The sequence below is a fragment of the Anser anser genome, assembly GCF_964211835.1.
Source record: "Anser anser genome assembly, chromosome: Z".
Lineage (NCBI taxonomy): Eukaryota > Metazoa > Chordata > Aves > Anseriformes > Anatidae > Anser > Anser anser.
In genome coordinates, this window is record NC_139723.1 from 58,757,697 (window position 1) to 58,779,348 (window position 21,652).

At 35.0% G+C, this 21,652-nt stretch overlaps 1 protein-coding gene across 13 annotated transcripts in view; it reads left to right on the plus strand.

Annotated features, from left to right (window-relative positions):
* RFX3 (regulatory factor X3) overlaps positions 1-21,652 on the plus strand; it is a 127,662-nt gene that overhangs the window by 54,106 nt on the left and 51,904 nt on the right. For 10 of the 13 annotated variants that reach the window (XM_083817780.1, XM_083817781.1, XM_083817785.1 and 7 more), the window contains 2 exons: positions 5,976-6,100; positions 13,976-14,073. In XM_083817780.1, coding sequence (XP_083673906.1) covers positions 5,984-6,100; positions 13,976-14,073 — 215 coding nt within the window. In that variant the 5' untranslated portion in view covers positions 5,976-5,983. The other 3 variants (XM_083817787.1, XM_083817786.1, XM_083817778.1) reach the window with 3 other exon arrangements.

Genomic DNA, 21,652 nt, shown 5'->3' on the forward strand with positions numbered 1-21,652 from the left:
CTTCAGTGTTTAGCTGCCTACTTTGGTATCCCTAAGAATCAGGGAGAAGGCAAACGATCAAACAACGTTTAGTAAGAAATTGGTGTTCTGACATGAAAATACGTTAATATCTTAAAATTACTTACAATATTCCTTTTTTTTTTCACTGTGAATAGCACGTATAAACTGCCTTCTGCTTTACTGCTAATACAAATAAATGTTTCCCTGTAATTCATTCAATATCTCTTGTTTGAAGGCAGTTATTCATAAAATTTATGTTTGCACAAATATTAAGAAAGAATTCTTATCTAAAACTCTAGGGTATTATTAAGTCTTGTTTCAATTTATGCTGTTGTTCAGGAACCAAGCATTCTGTATTACATGTTGAAATTAGATGTTCTAGGAAGCTTTCCTTTATTGTGAAACACATTATGTGGCCAGAAATTCTTAATGAGTATATTGGTGTTTCAACATTATAAATACATAAGATCTGAAGATTAGCTTTTTATTCTGACCATTAAAAGCTTGTCACTATTGTGTAGGATTACAAGATTTTGTTCACTTTACCTTCTGGGATGTTTTATTTAGCCTTCTGGAGGAGAAAAAAGAAATTTCCTGCTGCACTTGAAAGTAAATAACAGGCTTTTATTTTCTGCATTAAATTAAAACCTGCTATATCATTTTGTGTAGGCAATAAGGCATATGCAGCTGAACAAAACTTTGTGTACTCTAATAGCTTTAAAAAAAGTCAATTAGTTCAGAGTGAAGCAGTCCAGTAAAAAGATAAACATTAATCGTTAATATGACACATTTTAACAATCTTACTTGATAACTAATTGTTCAAGTTAGGTAGTTTTCAACTATTTAGCCGTGATATTTCAAGTCTAGAAAACAGAAGGATTCCAATTGTGAATTTCAGTGTATTAAAAAATCTCTGGGGAACTTAACAGACAACATGAAATTTTACAGAATATGCAGGAAAAGGTTAATTTTCAGCATAGTAGCTTTGCCTGAGTACTGTCCGCTCGACTGAAGAAATACTAATCTTGTCACGTTCAGCAGCTGGGCTTGGGCAATAACTTTTTCCCACTTGGAGGGGTTAATTAGCCTTCTTTCAGAATGTGCCCTATTTGGTTTACATTCACATGATACAGCAAGCACTGGCTATACAAAGCAAAACCATTAACAGGTGGGTGTGTCCAACTGCTTAATTAGCCAGAATAAAAAGGATCTTTGTCAAACATGGATCTGTTGCTTGTGATACACCTGACTCCCATTAGGCAAGGATGGTGTCTTTTTGCTGTAATATACAGTACTGTACTCACATGTAGCATCAGTGAGAAATGGAGAGACTCCATCTAGATTATCAAAAAGTGTTCATATAACATTGATGCAATGTAAAAGAATTACACTGACTGCCTCACAAACATGTAGTTACAAAAACTAATGGTGAATAGGAAGTTGATAAAAGTTTACTTTCAAACATTACCTGGCATCTGCAAAGGAAAGTCAATCACGTATAATGTGGTATAGTAAGGAATTGCATTTGGGATGAAGACTTAGAGCAGAATGATGAAAAAAAATACTATTGAATAAATCAATACTACATCATTAGGTTTAGTTCTGCTTAGGGAAAACAAACAGCAAAGTTTATGTTCCCCAGCCATGCTGTAACCATCCTCATTTACTTACTGATAAATCAGTCTATAGAGCTACCAATTAGCCTATCAGATTATTAAGAAAAATGTAACTATGATTCTGAGGTAGACAAGCACATCAAATTGAAAGCTTAAATATGGGTCTGTCACCAAATTGAGAGTGTAAAGACGAAATGGGCTCGGTCACCAAAACACTTTGTTTTGAAACATAGGTGCAGTTTACCCAAGTTACACAGCTTCCCTGCCCTGTGGATGAAATGACGAGGTCTGAAGTTTGGCAGGTCACTGTCGTAGTGCCAGCTGTGTCATGGGTAGTCCTAGGACAGGCCATGTGGTCCTCTGGAGTGTCTGCAGTTCTCCTTGGGGATTCTGTCCCATGTACCCCTGGATCCGCTCTCATGTGTCCCTGTAAGATCTCGTATGTGACTTTTTACACTCTCCTATAGGACTGGGCAGAGTACCTGATTCTCGACTACCCCTGTTCAGCATCCCACAGTGCCTATCAGCAGACTGTCAGCTGTCAGTGGTACTTGTGGTCTGCCCATCTCAAGGCTTTTCCACAGTGACTGACGGCTGGCTTGCAAGCAGGGTATCCTCTCTTCTTGTAAGAAAGCTGCTTCCTTTTTCTAAAAGGGCTGGCACTAACGGCAGTCAGGCACACTCCATGACAACTGCCACAAGGACAGGAAGATGTTAGGTTCCTCTCTCAGATTAGAGAACCTCCCTCTAATTGCATTTCATCTTGAATTGCAGATGTAATGATCAAGTACGGTGTGAGACGTGACATAGCAATTAACAGTGTCGGAACGGCTTCTTACCAGTCACAACTCTATTTGACTACAGCAGCACACCTCCTCCCTTTCAGTGATTGACATGTTTGTACACTGTAACCAGGAAACAACATGCAGTCAAGTGAAGCTAAAGGGTGCTATGAAATAATGCCTTTTAATTCTTTTGGACTCTTCACTTTTGCTTCCAGATGGACATGCAGTGCCTTGTATAAATGTTTGTTGGAACTGGTGGCTTAAAATAACCCTATTAACTGAGCCACGAAACAGACTGGAAGTGCATTTATATAGCAGAGAGATGCTTTAGGAAGTTACTTAACATTAAGCCTTTGATTTCCACGATTCTGTCAGCCTACCAATGTTTTTGCCTGGGTAACATGTAAGAGTGAACTCCAGCTGGCTCATATGAGCTGTTTCTCTTTTTACTTCACTTCTGAAGGATTTTATCAAGTTGAAGGCAATGGGCTGAGACAAAAGTTCATATGATTTATGAGTTAAGGGCTGAGCTTCATCACTAACTGAATAGACATATCCACAGGGTTGTTTTGATACTTTTGGAAAAGTTTAAATTCTTAATTGGCTGAAAAGTAGCTTTTACCAGGCAGCACTGTGTCTGCACTACACATTTTTGTCTTCTCTTAATTTTCTATATTTATGCAGGATCCATAATAAGAAAAAAATTGCCCAATGACTTTTACATATGATTATGCAAAACAGGAAAGTTTTTTTTCTAAATATTTTCAATACAAAAAAATAGTCGTTGTTAATATTGACTTTGCTTTTAAAATAGTAAGAATATTTCTTTATCAAAATCTCGTGACTTCAGAAAGTGAAAGATCATCTGTAAATGAATCTGAGATGATCAGAAATGAGATCTGTAAATGAATTAAATGCAAATCAAAGTTCATAGTTTCCTGTAACAGCCAGTTTCATTGCATTCTCCTTTAAGAAGTAGATCTTAGTACAGCCTAGGTTCTTTCTTGTTAGCAGTGACTTGGTGCTGAGCAAGAGATAAGTAAAAATTGAATTGCTCAAATTTAGAAAATGGTTACAGTGTTTAAAAGATAGTGTTAGTGTTTAGTATAAAACTAAAATATTCAATTTATTAGTATTCCATTAGGTATGTTGCCATTATTATGTCATTTGTTACGTTTTGGTAACCCCCAAAAGCACTTGCTATCCCATTGTGCTGTGTCTCTTCACAAGGTATGATAATCAGTGCTATGATTATTATTTCCATTTATAAGTTTATGCGTACGTGTATAAAACATAAATTCACATTTTGCCTTTCTTTGCAAAAAATAGTTTTCCGAACCTTTGACTCTGAGCTTATTTAAGATCATACATTTATATTGTGGAGGAGTTTGGTCTAATATCTAAGGCCTTTGTGGCACAATGACTTAAGTTACCTGAAGAAACTTTAAAAATGATTGCATATTAGAAAATAAATAAAATTTTCTTTCAGGACTTTACTACTGGAAGTTGAATGCTCTTGTTAATATTCGACTTAAGGGCAAAACTATTGGTTTTCAGTTAGGATAGACTGATATGTGAAATGTAGCACAGTTCTTTGAGATAAATAACTATTTTGGATTTTATACTGCCTTTTCTTTAGACACAAAGAAAAGTATGAAATTTACTGTTTCACAGTAAGTGTATTTATCCTGAGGACATCCATTTATAATTGGGAATTTAAACCCTAGTTTAATTAGGATTTTTAATATTTCAGTCATTGTCTGTGAAGTTTAGTTTTTCATTTCTTTCTGTATCCTAATTTTTGCCAGGCAGGCTTGAAAGAGGTACAGGGTTCAGCCATCATAGTAACTTAGAGCTTATTGATCAATCTTGAACAAGTTTGATCAACAATTTTTCAGCCTTTCTGAATATTGGAAAAGCAGTTAAATCTATTATGCACTATAGACATGGCTCAGTGAAGTTTAAGCCAATAATGTTCCCAGCTGGCAAAGTCCTGCCTGTCTCCTGTCCCTATCCCAAATTTATATGCCTGTTTCCTGCTCTGCATGGACTACATTTGAATGCACAGTCAGTCAGAGGGAGGGGCTGCAAAAACCTGGCTTTAAATCAGCTTAAGCTGCTCTGGAACCCAGCCTTGAAAGGAAGATCTGTTATTGCAGCTGGTTCAGTAGTCAAGCAAGGAGAATATTGAATTTTCTGAGGAGCTTCCAAGGTTTATTTGTGCAATAATGAATTCCTCCTACTATGAAATAGTATGCCCCTGAATAGATACATTTTTTATTATGGTTTTGTTTCAGTAAATATTGTAGGTTGTTTTTTGGGGGAGGCTTCTTTGTCTGAGGGAGGTTAAAGTGTACCTTCTTCCCTGCCAGCCATCTGTCCCTGTTCGGTTAAACTAAAAAATTACTTGGTTAGGGCATTGTAAGTATTAGTAGATCTGTAGATTCTTCAAAGAAACCTGGATAGTAACGCTACTCATTTTTGGTGATATTGGTACTTGGGTTGCCAAAATATTCTGTAGCTAAAATAGATTAATACGGATTAAGTAAGGCTTTTAGATAGTGATTGGTTTAGAGATTACTGTTTTGTATTTGTTTACTGTAATTCTTCACAGAAATATACAGCCTTCTGTTTTGAAGGTACCAGGTGAAGAAGAAACTGCCTCATCTAGTTATTATTTTCACTGGTTAATAACCTACTGCATAAAAGATACTGATTAAAAAACAAAACAAAACAGTCTTCTTCCTGGCTTTCAATTACTGTTGATTTGTTTTCCAGTCAATTGTATTGCTATATCTTCTGTGCAAAATTGAGGAACCCTATAGTTCCCAGTATAAATTTCCTGTGAGAGCAAACGACATCCTCAGTTGTCTTTCTGATAAAGTTTTCGTTGTAAAGCATTTTCCTTGTCTCGCAAATCATTTCACTGTATTATATCCAGTTTTCTATTGTTCCCTTTAAAATGTCAGTGTCACAATTGTAGCTGCTTTTCTATTGCATATGTACTTTATGGTTTTAGTGGTAGTATTTCTTCTCAGATTACAACTACAACGGTTGCTTTAATGCTTTCTGCTGAAGGGTGTTTGAGTTGCTTTTTCACTGTGACTCGTTAAATGCTTTTCAGAGACTGCTTTCCAGATTACAACCCTTCATTTTGTGAAGTGTTATAAGCTTACCTTTAAACTTTGTATAGAGTTTTTAGTATAATTCAGTACGAAAGAAAATAAAAAGTTTTGAATGATGACCAGTTAAGAGCTTAGAGAAGACTTTACTTGCTGCTGATTTTTGAGTTATTTCTAAAGTAACAAAGTGAGATATCTCTGCATATGTAAATAAAAGATATTTTAAATATAAGTATGAAAAAAGTAAGATAGAAAGCATTTGCAGTAACTCATGCTAGCAGGGGAAAGGTTGCCTTTTAGCTAATACTGAGATTGATATTAGCTGATTTTGATATCCAATTAGGCTAAGTGACAAAACCCCCAAATTAGGGTGCCAAAATAAGTGCCAAAATGAAAAATAATAAATAAATAAATGCACTAACCTTTTAATTTTACTTCTTAATTTTATTCAGAGACCACGATGCAGACATCAGAGACTGGGTCGGATACAGGTTCAACTGTGACTTTACAGACATCTGTGGCTAGCCAAGCAGCAGTGCCCACGCAGGTAGTACAGCAAGTACCAGTTCAGCAACAGGTAGGTGGTGTTAGTTTTGGGAAGAAATAAAAAATCCTGAGGGATAGTTCTTCACAATGTAGTAAAGAACTTGATTTTGTACGGGGCTGCTGAATGAACTGTTTTGCTTTGCTTTAATGATTTTATTTTGCTGGAACTAAAGTAGCCACCTAGAAAGGCAGTCTGTTTTCAAGGTCTGTTCCTTGAACTAGAGTATCTTGACAAGCACCAGCATACATGATTCTAACAGTAGGTTAGAGGTAGGTACTTTAAAGTAGGTACTTTATCTAATAACTTGTAAAAATTTAATTTATATCTCTGAATATTACATTTATTCCTTTGAATCGTGATTAATGAGTATATTTATGATATTGCTGGCTGTATCATTTTTCCTTTAGTTTTGAGTTCCAATTAAGTGCAATATAAATGTTGCAATGTAAAGTGATTAATCTCTAGCCTTGATTCACTGCAGATCTTTATACAACGTCATGAAAGTATTTGTGGTATGACCATATGTAATTCATAATGTGCATTTGCCAGGAAAGTAAAAAGACTTGTAGCAGCCAGCACAGTTTACACCTCTGTTACATGAGATTGTCACTCACTTATGTAGCACCCACAAGCTTTGATTGGTGACTGAAGGAAAAAAGAAAAAGTTGTGAGGTTGAAAAAGGGGACTGAACATGAAAGCAGTAACAACTGTCTAAGATTTTTCCTGTTTACACAGAAATTAGCTGTCTCTGTGACAAGTACTCTAGGTGACAACCGATGTTGGTTTTCATCAAAAACTGACTTCAAAAATCACTAATTTCAAAATCACTAATTTGAGAATTAGACATAACTTATTAAATAGTGTAGTCTGTCTCTGCCAGTGAAATACTGTTCCCTAAATTATTTTTTTGGCATTTTATCAAGTTTAATTCCAGGTGATATATGTTTTCCTGGTGGTATGTGCTTTTGTAACATTTTTCCACACACTCCTACATTTTTCTAACATTTTCTACCTGATGTACAAACTACATTTCAAATGCCTTTCAGTACTATAGCTTCTGCTTGTATGTTCATGTATCTTTTAGGATGCAAGCTTTTTTTTAAAACAAAAATGTTTCAAAGCATTAATATTGGACTTAAAAATGTTATTTAAGTCTTTTGGTGTATTTGCTCAGAATTCACCATTAGTGAATCAATAGTTGTATGAAGTATATTCCTGAGTTCAAACTATTGTACAGCTCTCTCCTAACTTGATGTTGATTAGAATAGAGGTTCTTTAGTAGTGTACTAAGTTTTAATTGATGCTTCAGTGATGCTTCAACTCAGAAAACTCTTTATAGGAGATTTTGTCTGGCTAATTATTTTTTTAAGCACTGTAAAGTACAGGACTTCTTTTTATTTATGAAATATGATCTGGATAACTTGACATGTTTTTATGTTCTCATATGATGACAGATACTTGTTGGACGTAGCTTATTTGATTTATTCTTTGTTACTGCTGTATTTCAGCTTTTTAGATAAAATACTGCAATTTGGTAGTGCTACACAGTTGTTTATTTAAGCAAATATCTTAAATATATGGTGGTCTAATTTACATATGAATTTGATCTATGTGAATACTGATCACTGTGATGGATTGAAGATTGGAAACTGTTTAGTGGCATACAGGATACTTTATAGTATTTTAGTTCTAACCATTGAATTGATTAAGTGTAAGGATGGGATCTTCTATGCATTTCTGTTATATTTTTTTCATAAGAAAATGAACAATGCACATGGCTTTGGTATTTATAAACTTTGGTTGTGTAAAATTGCTGCTTTTCTGCAAACTTGTAGGATAGATTTGGCTCTTTATTTTCCTGCATAATTAACACATTTATCTCTGTCACCTGTTGTTTGTATCTTTTCTGAAGTTATTCCAATTTATCAATATAATACTCATGTCAAAAGGCAGAAGCCAAGGAGTGGATTGTTTTATTGTTTTGGCCTTATTAGGCCTTAATGAGAACTAATTATTATTATTATTATTGTTGTTGTTGTTGTTGTTGTTGTTATTATCATTGTTGTGGTGGTGGGATGCAAGTTTGGAAAACTGCCCTTGATCAGCTGTTACATCTTCTTTAGTACTACTGCTTTCTGAGTTTTCCCTTGCATTCAGTAATCTATCAGTATTTTGGATGATTTTTCCTCATGGTAATATTAGACTATACTTTTCCAATTGCCTCCAACTCTGCCAGTAGGAATCAACATAATGTTTCAGAAAGAAAAGTTAAGTGGATCAACTCAGCCAAGGAAGAGGAGTTTTGCAAAATTTTGCAGGCATTGAATAGGCAACGAGAATGTTAGACCAGTCAATATAGACAGTATTGCAGCGAGTAAAACATGATATGTGGGAGATACTTATTTGTAGAGAAAGAAAATAGATTATAGAATTATTGAGAAAACATTAGGAATTTTAAAAGATGTGGCTGTATGGTGAGGAGAAAAGGAAGAGTGAAGATGTGAACATGCTATGCCATTGAGAAATGTGATGAAGAATGTGGGTGGGATAGGTACTTTCAGCTGTAAGGTGAGGGGGGAAAAAAAAAGAACATCAAACACTGAAACAATCATTGTGTAGAGGAAACTGTAGGTGTGATCTGCCCTGAAGAATTCTCTGCGTGTAGGTTGCATTTGCCTAAATATTCGGCATTAGGTATATTCATTAGGAGCAGGTCAATTTGCCTAAAGAAAATCAGGAGAAACAAATGCTAATTTGATTATGCCATTATTTAGATGGGAGATAGAGGCCTTATTATTTTTGCGTGTTCAAAGTTACCAATGTTGAAAGTGTGAGGGAAGGTTTTAGGTGAATACTATATACAATATTCAATTCTTCTTTTTTTTTTTTTTTTTTGTATGGCTTATAAAAGACATACTTGATAATAATGCCAGCTGTATCCACAAAATATGTGAATATTCACATTCATTTTATAGCGTTATATGAATATAATCTACGAAAGCAATAGGGTACTTCTTGAATTTAGCTAATTCTAAGTTACTATAACATGTATTTGTGTATGTACAACAGTTTGGTGTAAGCTGAATCTTTCCTCTTTTCATGTTTATAGTAATTTATTAACACATTTTACTGAATAAGAACATTTTAGATTAATTTTTAATTAATATTAAAGCTGTGTATAATATTTCATTTTTTTCCTGTGAGATCTTTATTTTCAACGTTTGCTTTACTGTTTGTACACCATACTTAAATTACATCTCATGCCTGTATGAATTTGGGGTTATTTTCATGGTATCAGTGTTTTTTCATTGCCCACAAAATGTATGCTGTATCTTTCCAAATTAACTTTTTTTGCGCAGAAGAACCAACTGGATTAGTGAAAGGGTGTAATGAAAGCCTTTCTCTTACAGCTGTGTTGTATTGAAGCATCCTGTCTTTTCAGCAAACAACAAAAGAGTGCCCCCTGATACTTTCAACTAAACAAATCCCTAATTTGCATATAGCTAGTATATATATGGCTTTCATAAAGCTCTGCTGTGGTACTTCAAAACAGAAAGGAAAAAAAAAAGACAGATACCATTAATGAAAACCTAGAATTCCCTTCTGGTGAAAATTGCAATGGTGGCAGTTATTTATATGCAGCACAGCAACAGTCACTCTTGAGATGGAATAGAGGGGAATGGTGAGGGGACAAACATATACATGTGTAACCCAAAAGCAACAAGGGTAAGACCAAAATGTTGGGAGTATAATTAAACTGTCTTAATAGCCTGAGGAATTTTCTCAGTCTGCTTCCTCAGATAGGGGGGATTTTTCAGTAATGTATCATTGTTTTTTCAACAAGTGCTGTAACACAGAGCAGAAAGTTTCTAAAGATTAAAAATTAACTGCACTTAGTAGTTTATGTTATGCAAAGTAGAAGGATTGGAGAAATAAAACTAAAAATAATCATATAATCTGTTTTACAAAGGTATATCAATGCATCAGAAGTTGAACAAAGCAATTCTTGTAGTCAACATACACCATGGCCATCACCTGTAGAAAGAATTGTTTCATTAAACTGAAGATGCAGAATTCTGGTAATCAAAATTAGTCTCAATGCAAAATCATGTTTAGCATATGAAAAACGTAATCACGAGCTGACATTAAGCACTATATAAATATGAATGTGCTTAGAATATTACAGCATATGCTATTTATATATTGCTTGCCAAAAGTAATCCATACTAATGAAAGTAGAAACATTATTTTTATATATGAGGACAGAAGATGCATATACAACTATTTGGGATAGGCACTGTGAACAATTCTGTGTTCTCTTTTAAATGTGGTTTAAAAATCCTTATATATTTTACTGTATTTTTCTACTCTTTGATTACTAGTGCTTTGAACATCAGCAAATCTCAAATAAGAATTTTCTCTTAAATTTTGCTTTTGTGCTTAAAAGTATTTTCTGTATTTCCGTATGCTTTTATTCAATTTCCTTTGTTGACAAACTCTCATAGATATAATACGACTTAGTCCCTCATTTGCTCCTTTGAGATAGTATCATTAACAATATAATTTTCTTTTTGTTTTTTCTTCAACTAGTGATTAAAATTACACATGTATATCAAAATAAGTTTTCATTCTCCTCTTGTTCTCTTGGAACATTTCAGCTGCGTACTTCTAATCCTGTTCCAGTTATTCCAGGCTAGAATCACTGAAGCAAGAGGAATGAATGATCTTCTGTTTGACCCTATTTAACTCATTATTTCCTATGCCAGCCAGTTAATTTTCCGTTTTCTGGCCAGACTATAATAACAATTCCCATGACTAGTTCACCAGTCAACCCCACAAACATAAAATTTGTGAACTTGAGTACTGTTGCTTTGTAATAAATATTTCATTGTGTTTTCTGTTTTCAGCCTTAATCATTTAATTAAATTATTGGGAAGCTTTTTCTGTGTGTGTTGGCTGTTTTTTTGTTTCTTTGTTTTTATGCAAGTAGGCCATTTTGGTTTAGGTATCTGTTGAATGTTCTCTCAGTGGTCTTCAGTTTCTGTTCTGCCCCAAAACTAAAGAACATATCTAATGCAATTCCTTAACCTGTTTAATAAAATGTGCAAGGAAAATGATAAATAGAAGACAAAACGATTTTTACAATTTGCATAAAAATTTATTTTTTTTTTCCTTTGGTATTTTGTTTCTTCATAGCTAAATTCTTCTCGAATAATAGTATGTTCATGGAGAGTGTATGTATGCACTTGATTTCTTCCTGTCCCTGGAGATTAAAGAAAAAATCCACAGGCACTTAAACTAATAAAACTCTAATGAAAACATTTTTCCCAAAATGAAGTAAAATAGGAAATAAAAGTAGAATTTAAAGTATCACATGCCAAAGAGTTTCAGCATGGCAGAATTTTCAAATGCAAGGCCACTCTAAAGGTCACTTATTTGATATTCCTTGTCAGGAAAAATATTTAAAAGCCTTGAGGTAGAGAAAGTCAGAGGTACATACAGTGCAATACAGTGTATTGGAATACAATCAATTTAACTTTAGCAGTACTGAGTTTTGGAGAACCTGAAGCAAAATAACTCTTTTTTGTAATCTGGCTTTATTGAACTTCATTATTAAAATTTAAAAGAAAAATACTTTTATCTACAAAAGAAGATTAGATGTTCTTATTAGCCCTGCACTTTAACCATTCTTAAATGCCAATTTAAAAAATGTTGTTTTATTTGCATAAAGTCATATTTCTGGCAGTACTGCATATTAGGCCCATAGATAATATATGTAAAAATTGGTGAAAATTTGAAACTATTCAATGAAAACTTTCTTTTAAACTTTTTTTTTTAATTATTTTTTTGTTCTGTGGAAAATGAAACAGGTGTTTTTTCATTCCAAATCAGAAATTAAATATGTTTTGAAATTTTTCAGTTCCGTGTCTGAGCTTTGATACACGCTATACCACTTCCTTCCTGCAGTATCCTCTCAGATCCATGTTACAGATGTTGCACTGTGCTGAATCCACAGTTTATGAAATCGTTGCAGCCTGCATCCAAGAGTATTATATTCTTATAACAAGACTATAATAGCTTGTATAGAATGGGAACGTGACCTGCATTGACTGACAGGAAGTTTTTAATGTTGCAGTTATATGTATAGTAAGTTCCATTGTAACTGTTTGGAGGTTTTAGGGAAGAAATCAATTCCCTTTATTAATAAAACACAGTGTGTTTTTTTTTTGCTTGTTTGTTTTTGTTTGTTTGTTAGTTTTTTAATAGGGAGTAAGCCATATTCACTGCGTGTGAGCAGGGAATGAAGGATTTTTCAGAGAGATTGGACAGAAGCATGTTGATAATTGCATCATTTCCCCAGTATTTCCACTGGTGTACTACTGGGACAGAAAATGGAACTAATCTGTTACATGGAAGGTGACAAATTACTGCTTTTAAGAACAAAGTCTGTTTTAAAGATGTTTTCTCTCTGTATAGGTTAAGTAGATCAGTTCAGTGCTCTGCTCAACAGTGACTCTTACTCTCCCATTGATTACAGGTCATCATAGAACTACAGTCACCTGAGAAGAAGAAATACTTTTAGAGTCAAGCTTTAAAACTTTTGTAGTCTGTGGCACATATGTTTCACAGTAAAGTACATAAACACTTTATCTTAATAATTAGAAATATCTTTATAGTCTTTTTTTTTTTTTTTTTTTTGAAGTGAATAAATCGTATTTCAGGAATTTGTGCCAATGTAGATAGTGACTTACATAGCAAGTCAGAAAAATGTGCCTTTTAATAGATAGTTCAATCATCATATTGTGTCACACCATTGCTATCATGCTAGTAAAGCTGGATTCAAAACACTGTTGCCTTTGTTTTCAGAATTTTAATACCAACCTAAGAAAAGTTTTCTGTGCAAAACCTAGGTTTTCCTTTCACAGTCTGAGGCAGTACTATAAAAGACTAAGAAAATTGTGCTTATTTAAATAAACCTTTAGAATATAGTGGAGTGAAGGTATGACAATGAGGATATTCTCAAAGAGCTCTTAGAGATGATCCATCAAATGTAAGAGATGCAGTTTGATCTGGGATTATGGTGTTTGCTGTTCTTAGGAGCAACTGGATCAAGCTGAATTTGCCTCATAACAAAATATCTGAGAAAAACAGCAGTCATTCACAAGTAGTTTATATTAAATCTATTGAATAAATATGTGCATTGTCACTTTCTTGATTCAGTTCTAGGGTAATATTGTGCTAGTCTAAGAAGTCTCTAAATCCTTTTGCTTCTTTTAGGTTTAGCACCACTGAAATATGGCTTCTCTGGACAATATCATGTAAAAATACGGGTTTCTTAATCTCTACTATTGCAGAAGAAAAAAATTAAGACTGGACAGGAAATTTTCATAACCTTGAACTGCTTCACATAGTATATGAGTCAAAGGAGTAGTCTTGTGACCAGTGATACACTTTTGCAAGGCAGGCATACCTTCTCAGCAATATAGATGAAAATGCCATACTGCTTCTTCTTGTTTAACGCATTGGTATTATAAAAAGTTTTTCTTGGAGTATGTTATAGCTGCTGATATTCTGGAAAGAGGGTGACACAGTGGGGTTCTTGATCCGTAATTGTACCTATGGGTCAAGACATTACTAGAAAAAACTTAAACCACTGTAGTTTAACCCCAGTTGAACAAGATCTAAATCATTTTGTTGTAAACGTATATTTCTAAATTTATTGTAGCACATTTAAGCTGTGTGTTAAAGTACATTAAGAAGTATATTAAGGCTTGTGTTATTCATGGCTAAAATGAAATAAGAAAAGGCATACATGTGGACAAAGGACACTTTCTTCCTTAGTAAATGTAATTTTTCAGTCTTTTTATGACAGCATCCCAATTTTATGGTGTTCTTGTTTTCAGGTGCAACAAGTGCAGACTGTGCAACAGGTACAGCATGTCTACCCAGCCCAGGTTCAGTACGTGGAAGGAAGTGACACGGTCTACACTAATGGAGCTATGTAAGTTGGCAAATGATCAGAATTTGTTTATTAAAATGTGAAGTTGAATGTATATTTTCAGTAAGATTCTATCAACAACTCATTTCAAGTTGGAAAAAAAAAAGGATTAATCAAAGTTTTTACTATTGTCATTTGAAATAGTTTTTGTATGAAAAGCTAAATTCACTATTTATAAAGGTATAATTGTTGCGTGAAAAGAATTCTTGTGATTGTTTTAGCTGGACTTAAATGAAGTTACATGTGTACAGCATAGTGCTCTTTGAAGAAGCACCTTTTAGGTTTATGAGTAAGTTCTATTCATAGGATGTGCTGTGTAACTTTGTGGTAGTGTTATCTTCTCATAGGCCTTCTGTCTTCCTCTCTGCAATCATAGTGGCAAATCCATAAAAAGTTCCAATGGCTGCAGTTATTATTCAGAGAAAGTAATAATGTAATTCATTCCTTTGTTTAATAAAATGATTAAAAAAAAAATCCAAAAGAATGAGGAGAGGCAGAGGAAAGAGAGTAATGCTATCTTCTTTCGCTGCTTCTCTAGCCTCTTTTGTGGCTATTATTGTGCATTTCCTGCTTTTCCCTGAATGTGCTTTTCCAACATCACATTCCTTTCTTCAACACACAAGTTTAGAAACATAGAATGATAAGCTAGGTTTGATGGGACCTCTGGAGGTTATCTAGTCTAATCCATGGCTTGGAGCAGGGCCAGCTCTGAAGTTAGTTTAAAATAAGATCATGTTGCTTGGGAAGGAACTTCCCTGCCTGTCTTTTTCACTTACCTGCCTTTTGCTATTTTTGGTATGTTACTGGGTTGAGGAAGAAATAAAAGTCATTTAGAAAGCTTATTTACTGTTTTTAGTATATGTTGATGCTAATCCAAAAGTGATTCAAAAGAGCAACATAATTTGATTCAGAGACTTCTGATGTTAAGACTAGCAGCCTGCTTTGGTCAATCACTACTGTCATATACTATCTTGTCTGCTTTCTTCTCAATTGTAAATCCTAAACAATATTTTAAATATTCATTAGACTGTCCAGTTATTAAGAATGAGTGTTGACTGGTATCTAGTTTAAGGTATCACAACAACTGAAAGTCACTCATAAGATTGTTAAACTGTAAGCATTTAGGTTTTCCATTTTCTGTGAAGAAAGCTACTTTTCTTTGAACTAATTTAATTGGCTTACATTGTTTTTGAAAATTGAAGACATTTTAGCTGAGGACATTCAGCTGTTGAGATAAAGGAAAACATCCTAATTTTCCTACATGTTAATTAGCTTTTCTTAAAAAGTTCTAGTACTTGAGCACTTTCAACTGGGAATTTAAATCTGAGCAGTGGCATTAGGAATGTGTTTAAACTTTTGTGCAGTTTAAACTTTTTCTGAGTTTCTAGATTACATTTTTTCTAACAAAAAATGTTTTATTCTGTTGAGATGTTAAATTATTGAATGCTATAATCAAATTGTCAAACGATACAACTAATAGCAGTAAGTGAAAGACAAAAAGTCTCTGCTAAGATCTGGACTGGGATCAATTAGGCAGTGGCTGTTAATTTTAGGTAAAGTACTGGTGAAAGGGATTGAGAATGTGGGATTCACATTCTAGAAGACAGAAGGCAGAAAATGATGACAAACAGATCTAACAAAAGTCGAGGATGAGTGGGTGGCTGGGGGAAAAAAAAATTTTAAAGATGTGAATGGATAAATAGCCATGAAAAACTGTTTCCATGCAGGAGACTGCACATTTTTATTTATGCTGCTGTAGTTTTGCTGATATAGCTGCTCACCGTTTCTTCTCTAGCCATTTTACTTTTCTAGACATTGCTTACAGTTTAACAATTATGTGAGTGACTTCAAAAATAGGTAGAAGGAGGAGCTTGCTGGTACAACGTAGCTTGTACTGCTTTAGCAACTAAATGATTTTTATGTGATCAGTATGTTTCCGAAAGTGTAACCGTTTATTTTATATGAAATTAAGATAAACATATTTCAACACTAGCAAGCTTTGAATAAGTTAAGATATCGTGTGGAAATTTTTTTCTAAAGAAAAGTTGATGAGTATTTCTTGTCTCCTAGGTGACAAAGGGTAATTTGAGAACTAGTTGTAAATATTATAAGCTGAGCCCTGTAATATTATATACTTTACTTAGCTGAACATCATTGTGTCAGTAAGCATCTTCCCCTGAGAGTAATATACTCTAAGAGGACAAAGAAAATATGTCCTTTATAAAAGTTTTTAAAAAGAATGAATCCACCACATTGCTATTCGTTTTTAAATAGGAGAGTTCAAGACTTCTAGTAGATTCAGTTATGGGTTTGAAGTATTCCATGGTCACTAGCTTCTCTCAGATACACCACATAAAGGTTATTCTCACATGAGCTGTTGGCACATGCATTTTTGGCAGTGTATGAGACGGGTACTACATGACTGCTTACAGTGTTTGAAGAAACCAAAACCAAATGTTACTGACTGCTTAGTATGAACTTTCAGGTTTCCATGTTTTTGTTTTATTGTGTTTCTATATCTGAATCCCTTTGTTAGTTTCTGTAGAATCAGTCAATAGGATATAAAAAATTTCCCTAATCAATAAGAGCATTCTTCTTAGCAAGCGAGCCTAATCCAGATTGTCTCTCCCTCACATAGAAGAAGACTTTGCCAGCGATATGGTTTCTTGTCCAAAATTTTTAGGAACTTTAACCTAGAGATTTTGGCTTCTTCCATGGAGAATAGGGCCACTCTGTGTTTGTATTCAAAATTTTTTAAAGACTGTATCTTGAGAAATTCATTTTCCCTTATACTTTTATACTGCAGATTAAGAATGGAAAAATGTTGTTGATATAAATTAAAGTTATTGAGTATATGTACTACATGTTGGAATGCCATTCATTTGTCAGGAATGGGACCCTAGGTTGCTGTTGGCTAGCTTCCTTCAGAGCATAAAGAATTTTTCTTCTATTTGCTGTTTTTAACATAACTTAAGTTACATGATTTATATAAAATAAAATAAAAAATAGTATCTGTTTCTCCTCTTCTTGTTTTGCCACTAGATTTGCTTATTCAGAGCTCCATCAATGTGGAATTGACATTTGAAAGTTTTTGGAAGTGAATCAAAAGCTCACTACATCCCTAAACAAAGCTGGCATAGACTGTGTTGAGTTCTGCTGTGATAGAAAACACAGGGGCCAGCCTTTCTTTTGCTAAAAATATTTAGGCAAGTGTTCAGATTGCAGTTCATCCTTTTCTATCCATCATACTGAAATCTGTGAAAGACAAGCCTCTTGGATCCTGAAAAATTGATGGAACTGTATTAGATCCAATTTATCTCCTTATTCCTACTCTAGAAGTTGTCAATTTAACTTTCAGAAAATAGAGTTTGGTTTGTAAATGATGTGATTGAGTAGAGTGATCGCTACTTTGTCTTTTTGGTTATTTTCATATGATTATTTATTTGATTTATTTTATGACTATGCTAAATCAAAGTCTTAATTCTAACTCAAAATATATACAGGATATACTGCATAATCTATCAAATCATAGTTCTGCTTTAGCAGTGGAATAAGAAGTCTGCAACCCATAGTGAAGGGTTAAGACATTAATTCAGTATACAGGGATTACTGAAGTAAAAAGTTACAGTATGTCTGATGAACGAGTTGTTATTTATTTTGAAATAAAGAACATGCACACTAACATTGATTTAAGCCCATATATGATAGCAACAAAGGATGCGCTTTGAATATCTAGGAGAAAATAGTTACTGATTCGTTTGATTCTAATGATAGGAAGCTTGTTGGCTTTCACAGTCTGTCAGGTGCAAATGTAGTATTCATATAACACAGTTCTTCCCACGCATTTTATATCATGATTTGTCTACACTTAAACACTATTTGGTTTTATTATAATTGTGGGCATAATGATGATACAAGGGGTGTAACCTGCAGCTTGTCACATACTTTATATAAAATATGAGAATATTTGAATGATGTTATCTACCTTTGTGTCTTGTTAATAACACTTTTGCTTGTCAAGCATGTCACTCTTATCTTAAAGCAAAAATGCATTATTGTGATGTGCAGGTTACCTGGAGTTTTAAAATAGATAGGGAAAGTATATTGTGGTTACACATAGATTAAGAAGCCAAGTGAGGCCCTTTTTCTAGGCATGAAATTTTTTCCTACTCAAACTGTAGTATTTACTAATGTATGCAATCTAATTAATTAATCTAAAACCAGACTTTTTTTTCTGATAATTCTGGTGTGGCAAAGAGAGATTAATTGCTGGGATTGTCTAAGAATTGATAATGCTGTTGAATCCAAATTGAACTGGTCATTCTTCACCAATTTGTTGTACTACAACGTGTAGATTATGGGTGAAACTAAGAATTTACTATTACTCTAATTGAAGTATAACTGTCTGATCAGAGAATTATGACTGCAGTTAAAATTACTAGCTTCCTAAGTATCTTTCTCGTACTTGCTAGTCTCTTTTTTTCTCTGGTGTTATGCTTACCCTTCCACTACCCCTGTGTATACGATGGCCAATGACTTTCATCTGAGAAAGGGTTAGAGCCAGTTATCACCACCACAGTTGCTATGCCTGGAAAAGTATGATGGAGGCTTTCTACTTACACTGGATCCACTTGCAGCTATTTTATATTTGTTTTCTAGCAGGGTCTACACCTCATTCATTCTTCTGTGATTTCCATTTCTATATTGCATCTTAATTTACTAATCTACTTCATCAATGAAGGTCACCTATTCATTGTTATGGAGCAAATTGCTTACCTTGGATTTTTGTTCTCTGGTTACAAACGTATTACACTCTTATAATGTAGGTTTTAAACTTTGATTTTGGCAATTTAACTTGATTGATGGAAAGAAACAATGATTTACAGTTTAATCAGTTCTTCCATCTCTGGCTGTCTTTAGACCAATTGAGAACTCTTTTGTGGAAGACTTCACTGGGAATTGATCTGTTATTAAAAAGCCTTGAATCAGTATTCTGATTACAGGAGTAGATTTCTTTGTGGGGAGAAAGGAGACAAAACCTCCAGAGGCTGCAGCAATGCATTGGCTGCAATGAGACCTTCTGTTCATATAAGAATCGTGGAGTCATAGAATCATTAAGGTTGGAAAAGACCTCCAAGATCATCTAGTCCAACCATTGCCTTGCCACCAATATTACACACTAAACCATGTCCCTGAGTACTACATATAACCTTTCCTTGAACACCCCCAGGGACGGTGACTCCACCACCTCCCTGGGCAACCTGTTCCATGCCTAACCACTCTTTCTGAGAATAAATCTCTCCTAATTTCCAACCTGAACCTCCCCTGACACAACTTGAGGCCATTCCCTCTAGTCCTATCACTAGTTATCTGCAAGAAGAGGCCGACCCCCAACTCCCCGCACCTTCCTTTCAGGTAGCTGTAGAGAGCAATAAGGACCCCCCTGAGCTTCCACTTCTCCAGACTAAACAACCCCAGTTCCCTCAGATGCTCCTCATAGGACTTGTGTTCCAGGCCCTTCACCAGCTTCGTAGCCCTTCTCTGGACTCACTCCAGGGCCTCGATGTCTTTCTTGTACTGAGGGGCCCAAAGCTGAACACGGTACCTGAGGTACGGCCTCGCCAGAGCTGAGTACAGGGGGACGATCACCTCCCTTGTCTTCCTGGTTACACTATTCCTAATACAAGCCAGGATGCTGTTGGCGTTCTTGGCTACCTGGGCACACTGCCTGCTCATGTTCAGGTGAGCATCAGTAAGCATCCCCAGATACTTTTCCTCTGCACAGCTTTCCAGCCACTCTGCCCCAAGCCTGTAGTACTGCATGGGGTTGTTGTGGCCAAAATGCAGGATCCAGCACTTAGCCATGTTGAATCTCATCCCACTGTCCTCTGCCCATCGATTCAACCTGTCCAGGTTGAACCTGTCCCTCTGCAGGGCCTTCCTACCCTCTGGCAGATCGACATTTCCCCTCAACTTGGTGTCATCTGCAAACTTACTGAGGGCGCACTCAATTCCCTCATCCAAATCATCAATAAAGATATTGAAGAGGATGGGCCCCAACACCGACCCCTGGAGAGCACCACTGGTGACCGGTCACCAGCTGGGTTTCACTCCGTTCACCACCACTCTCTGGGCCTGGCTGTCCAGGCAGATTTTAACCCAGCAAAGAGTGTACCTGTCCAAGCCATGGGCTGCCAGCTTCTCCAGGAGAATACTGTGGGAGACCGTGTCAAAGGCCTTGCTGAAGTCTAGGTAGACTCTGTCAACAGCCTTTCCCTCATCTACCAGATGGGTCACCTGGTCATAGAAGGAGATGAGGTTGATCAGGCAGGACTTGCCCTTCATGAACCCACGCTGACTGGGTCTGATCCACCAGCTGTCTTGCACATGCACATTAGATGACTGATTCTGTTCTTTGTAGTTTCCATGAAATTCACCATCAGCTTCAGGACCACAATAATACACTAAAATGTTAAAGAAATTTCAGAATATTGTTCTGATGGGAAATTGACTTTCTTGGCTTTCATACTCAGAGGTTTTCTTCCATATTGCAATACCACAGCACTGATCATAAGTATTAGCTCCTCTCCTTTTAAATAATAATGGCATGTTTATATTGGTACACAGCTGAAATATTTGAAATGTTAATTCTCATCTACTGTTTATTATATTTAATATCCCAGTAAATAATACCATAGTTAATTAAGTACCATTAACTATGATTTCACTACAGATTTCATTACAGAGATGACAGCAAAAAATACTTAGATGCCTGCCTGCTGAGCTATATAAGCAATCCATAAGAAAACCCATTTGAGTATTTTTCAGGTTATTACTAGATTAACAAGATGATTATTACACTACTTTTTTGTTTACAATATAGAATTACAGAAAAATAAAACATTTGACACTGAGTCGTTGCACAGCCACTGTGAAGGGCAGCTAATATTTCAAGTTATACAGTATGAAGGTATACATCTTTAGCTAAAAGACAGTGTGCATTCTATCAGATACTTGCTATTTCTTCATCAGTGCTTGTAATTGATGACAAGAAGTCAATTCCTAATTCCTTATTTTGCAAGTCACGAAAGTTACTGGAATATAATTTAAAATTAAAACCTAATTTAAAACAATCACAAACTGTACTTGAGTTAACTTGTCTGGACTTCTAAAAAGTTCATGGAATAGGAAATTAATCTGGTTTGTGGTTGTTTGTGGTTTTTTTTTTTCTACTAAGATGTAGAGTGATGGAAAAATCCTTCACCAAAGCAAACATTTCCAAGCCAGAAATAAAACTGGCATAATTCAGTAGGTGATGCTTTCTAGGCAAATATAAATATGGGAAAGGTGAGTCTATCTCATCAATTATTTGTTCAAAGAAAATTTGGGGCTATGACCAGTTCATGTAAATACTGAGACATGATGGGGTGGCAGGAGCACAGATTTGTAGTAGTAAATAGGTCAGAGTCTTGGCATATACATAGAACCGAATAATAGATGCAGCTGGGAATAAATGATTTCCCATGTGTGCATGTGCACTCTGAAAACTAAGGGAGAGTGATAGCAAGATTTACTCTTTCTT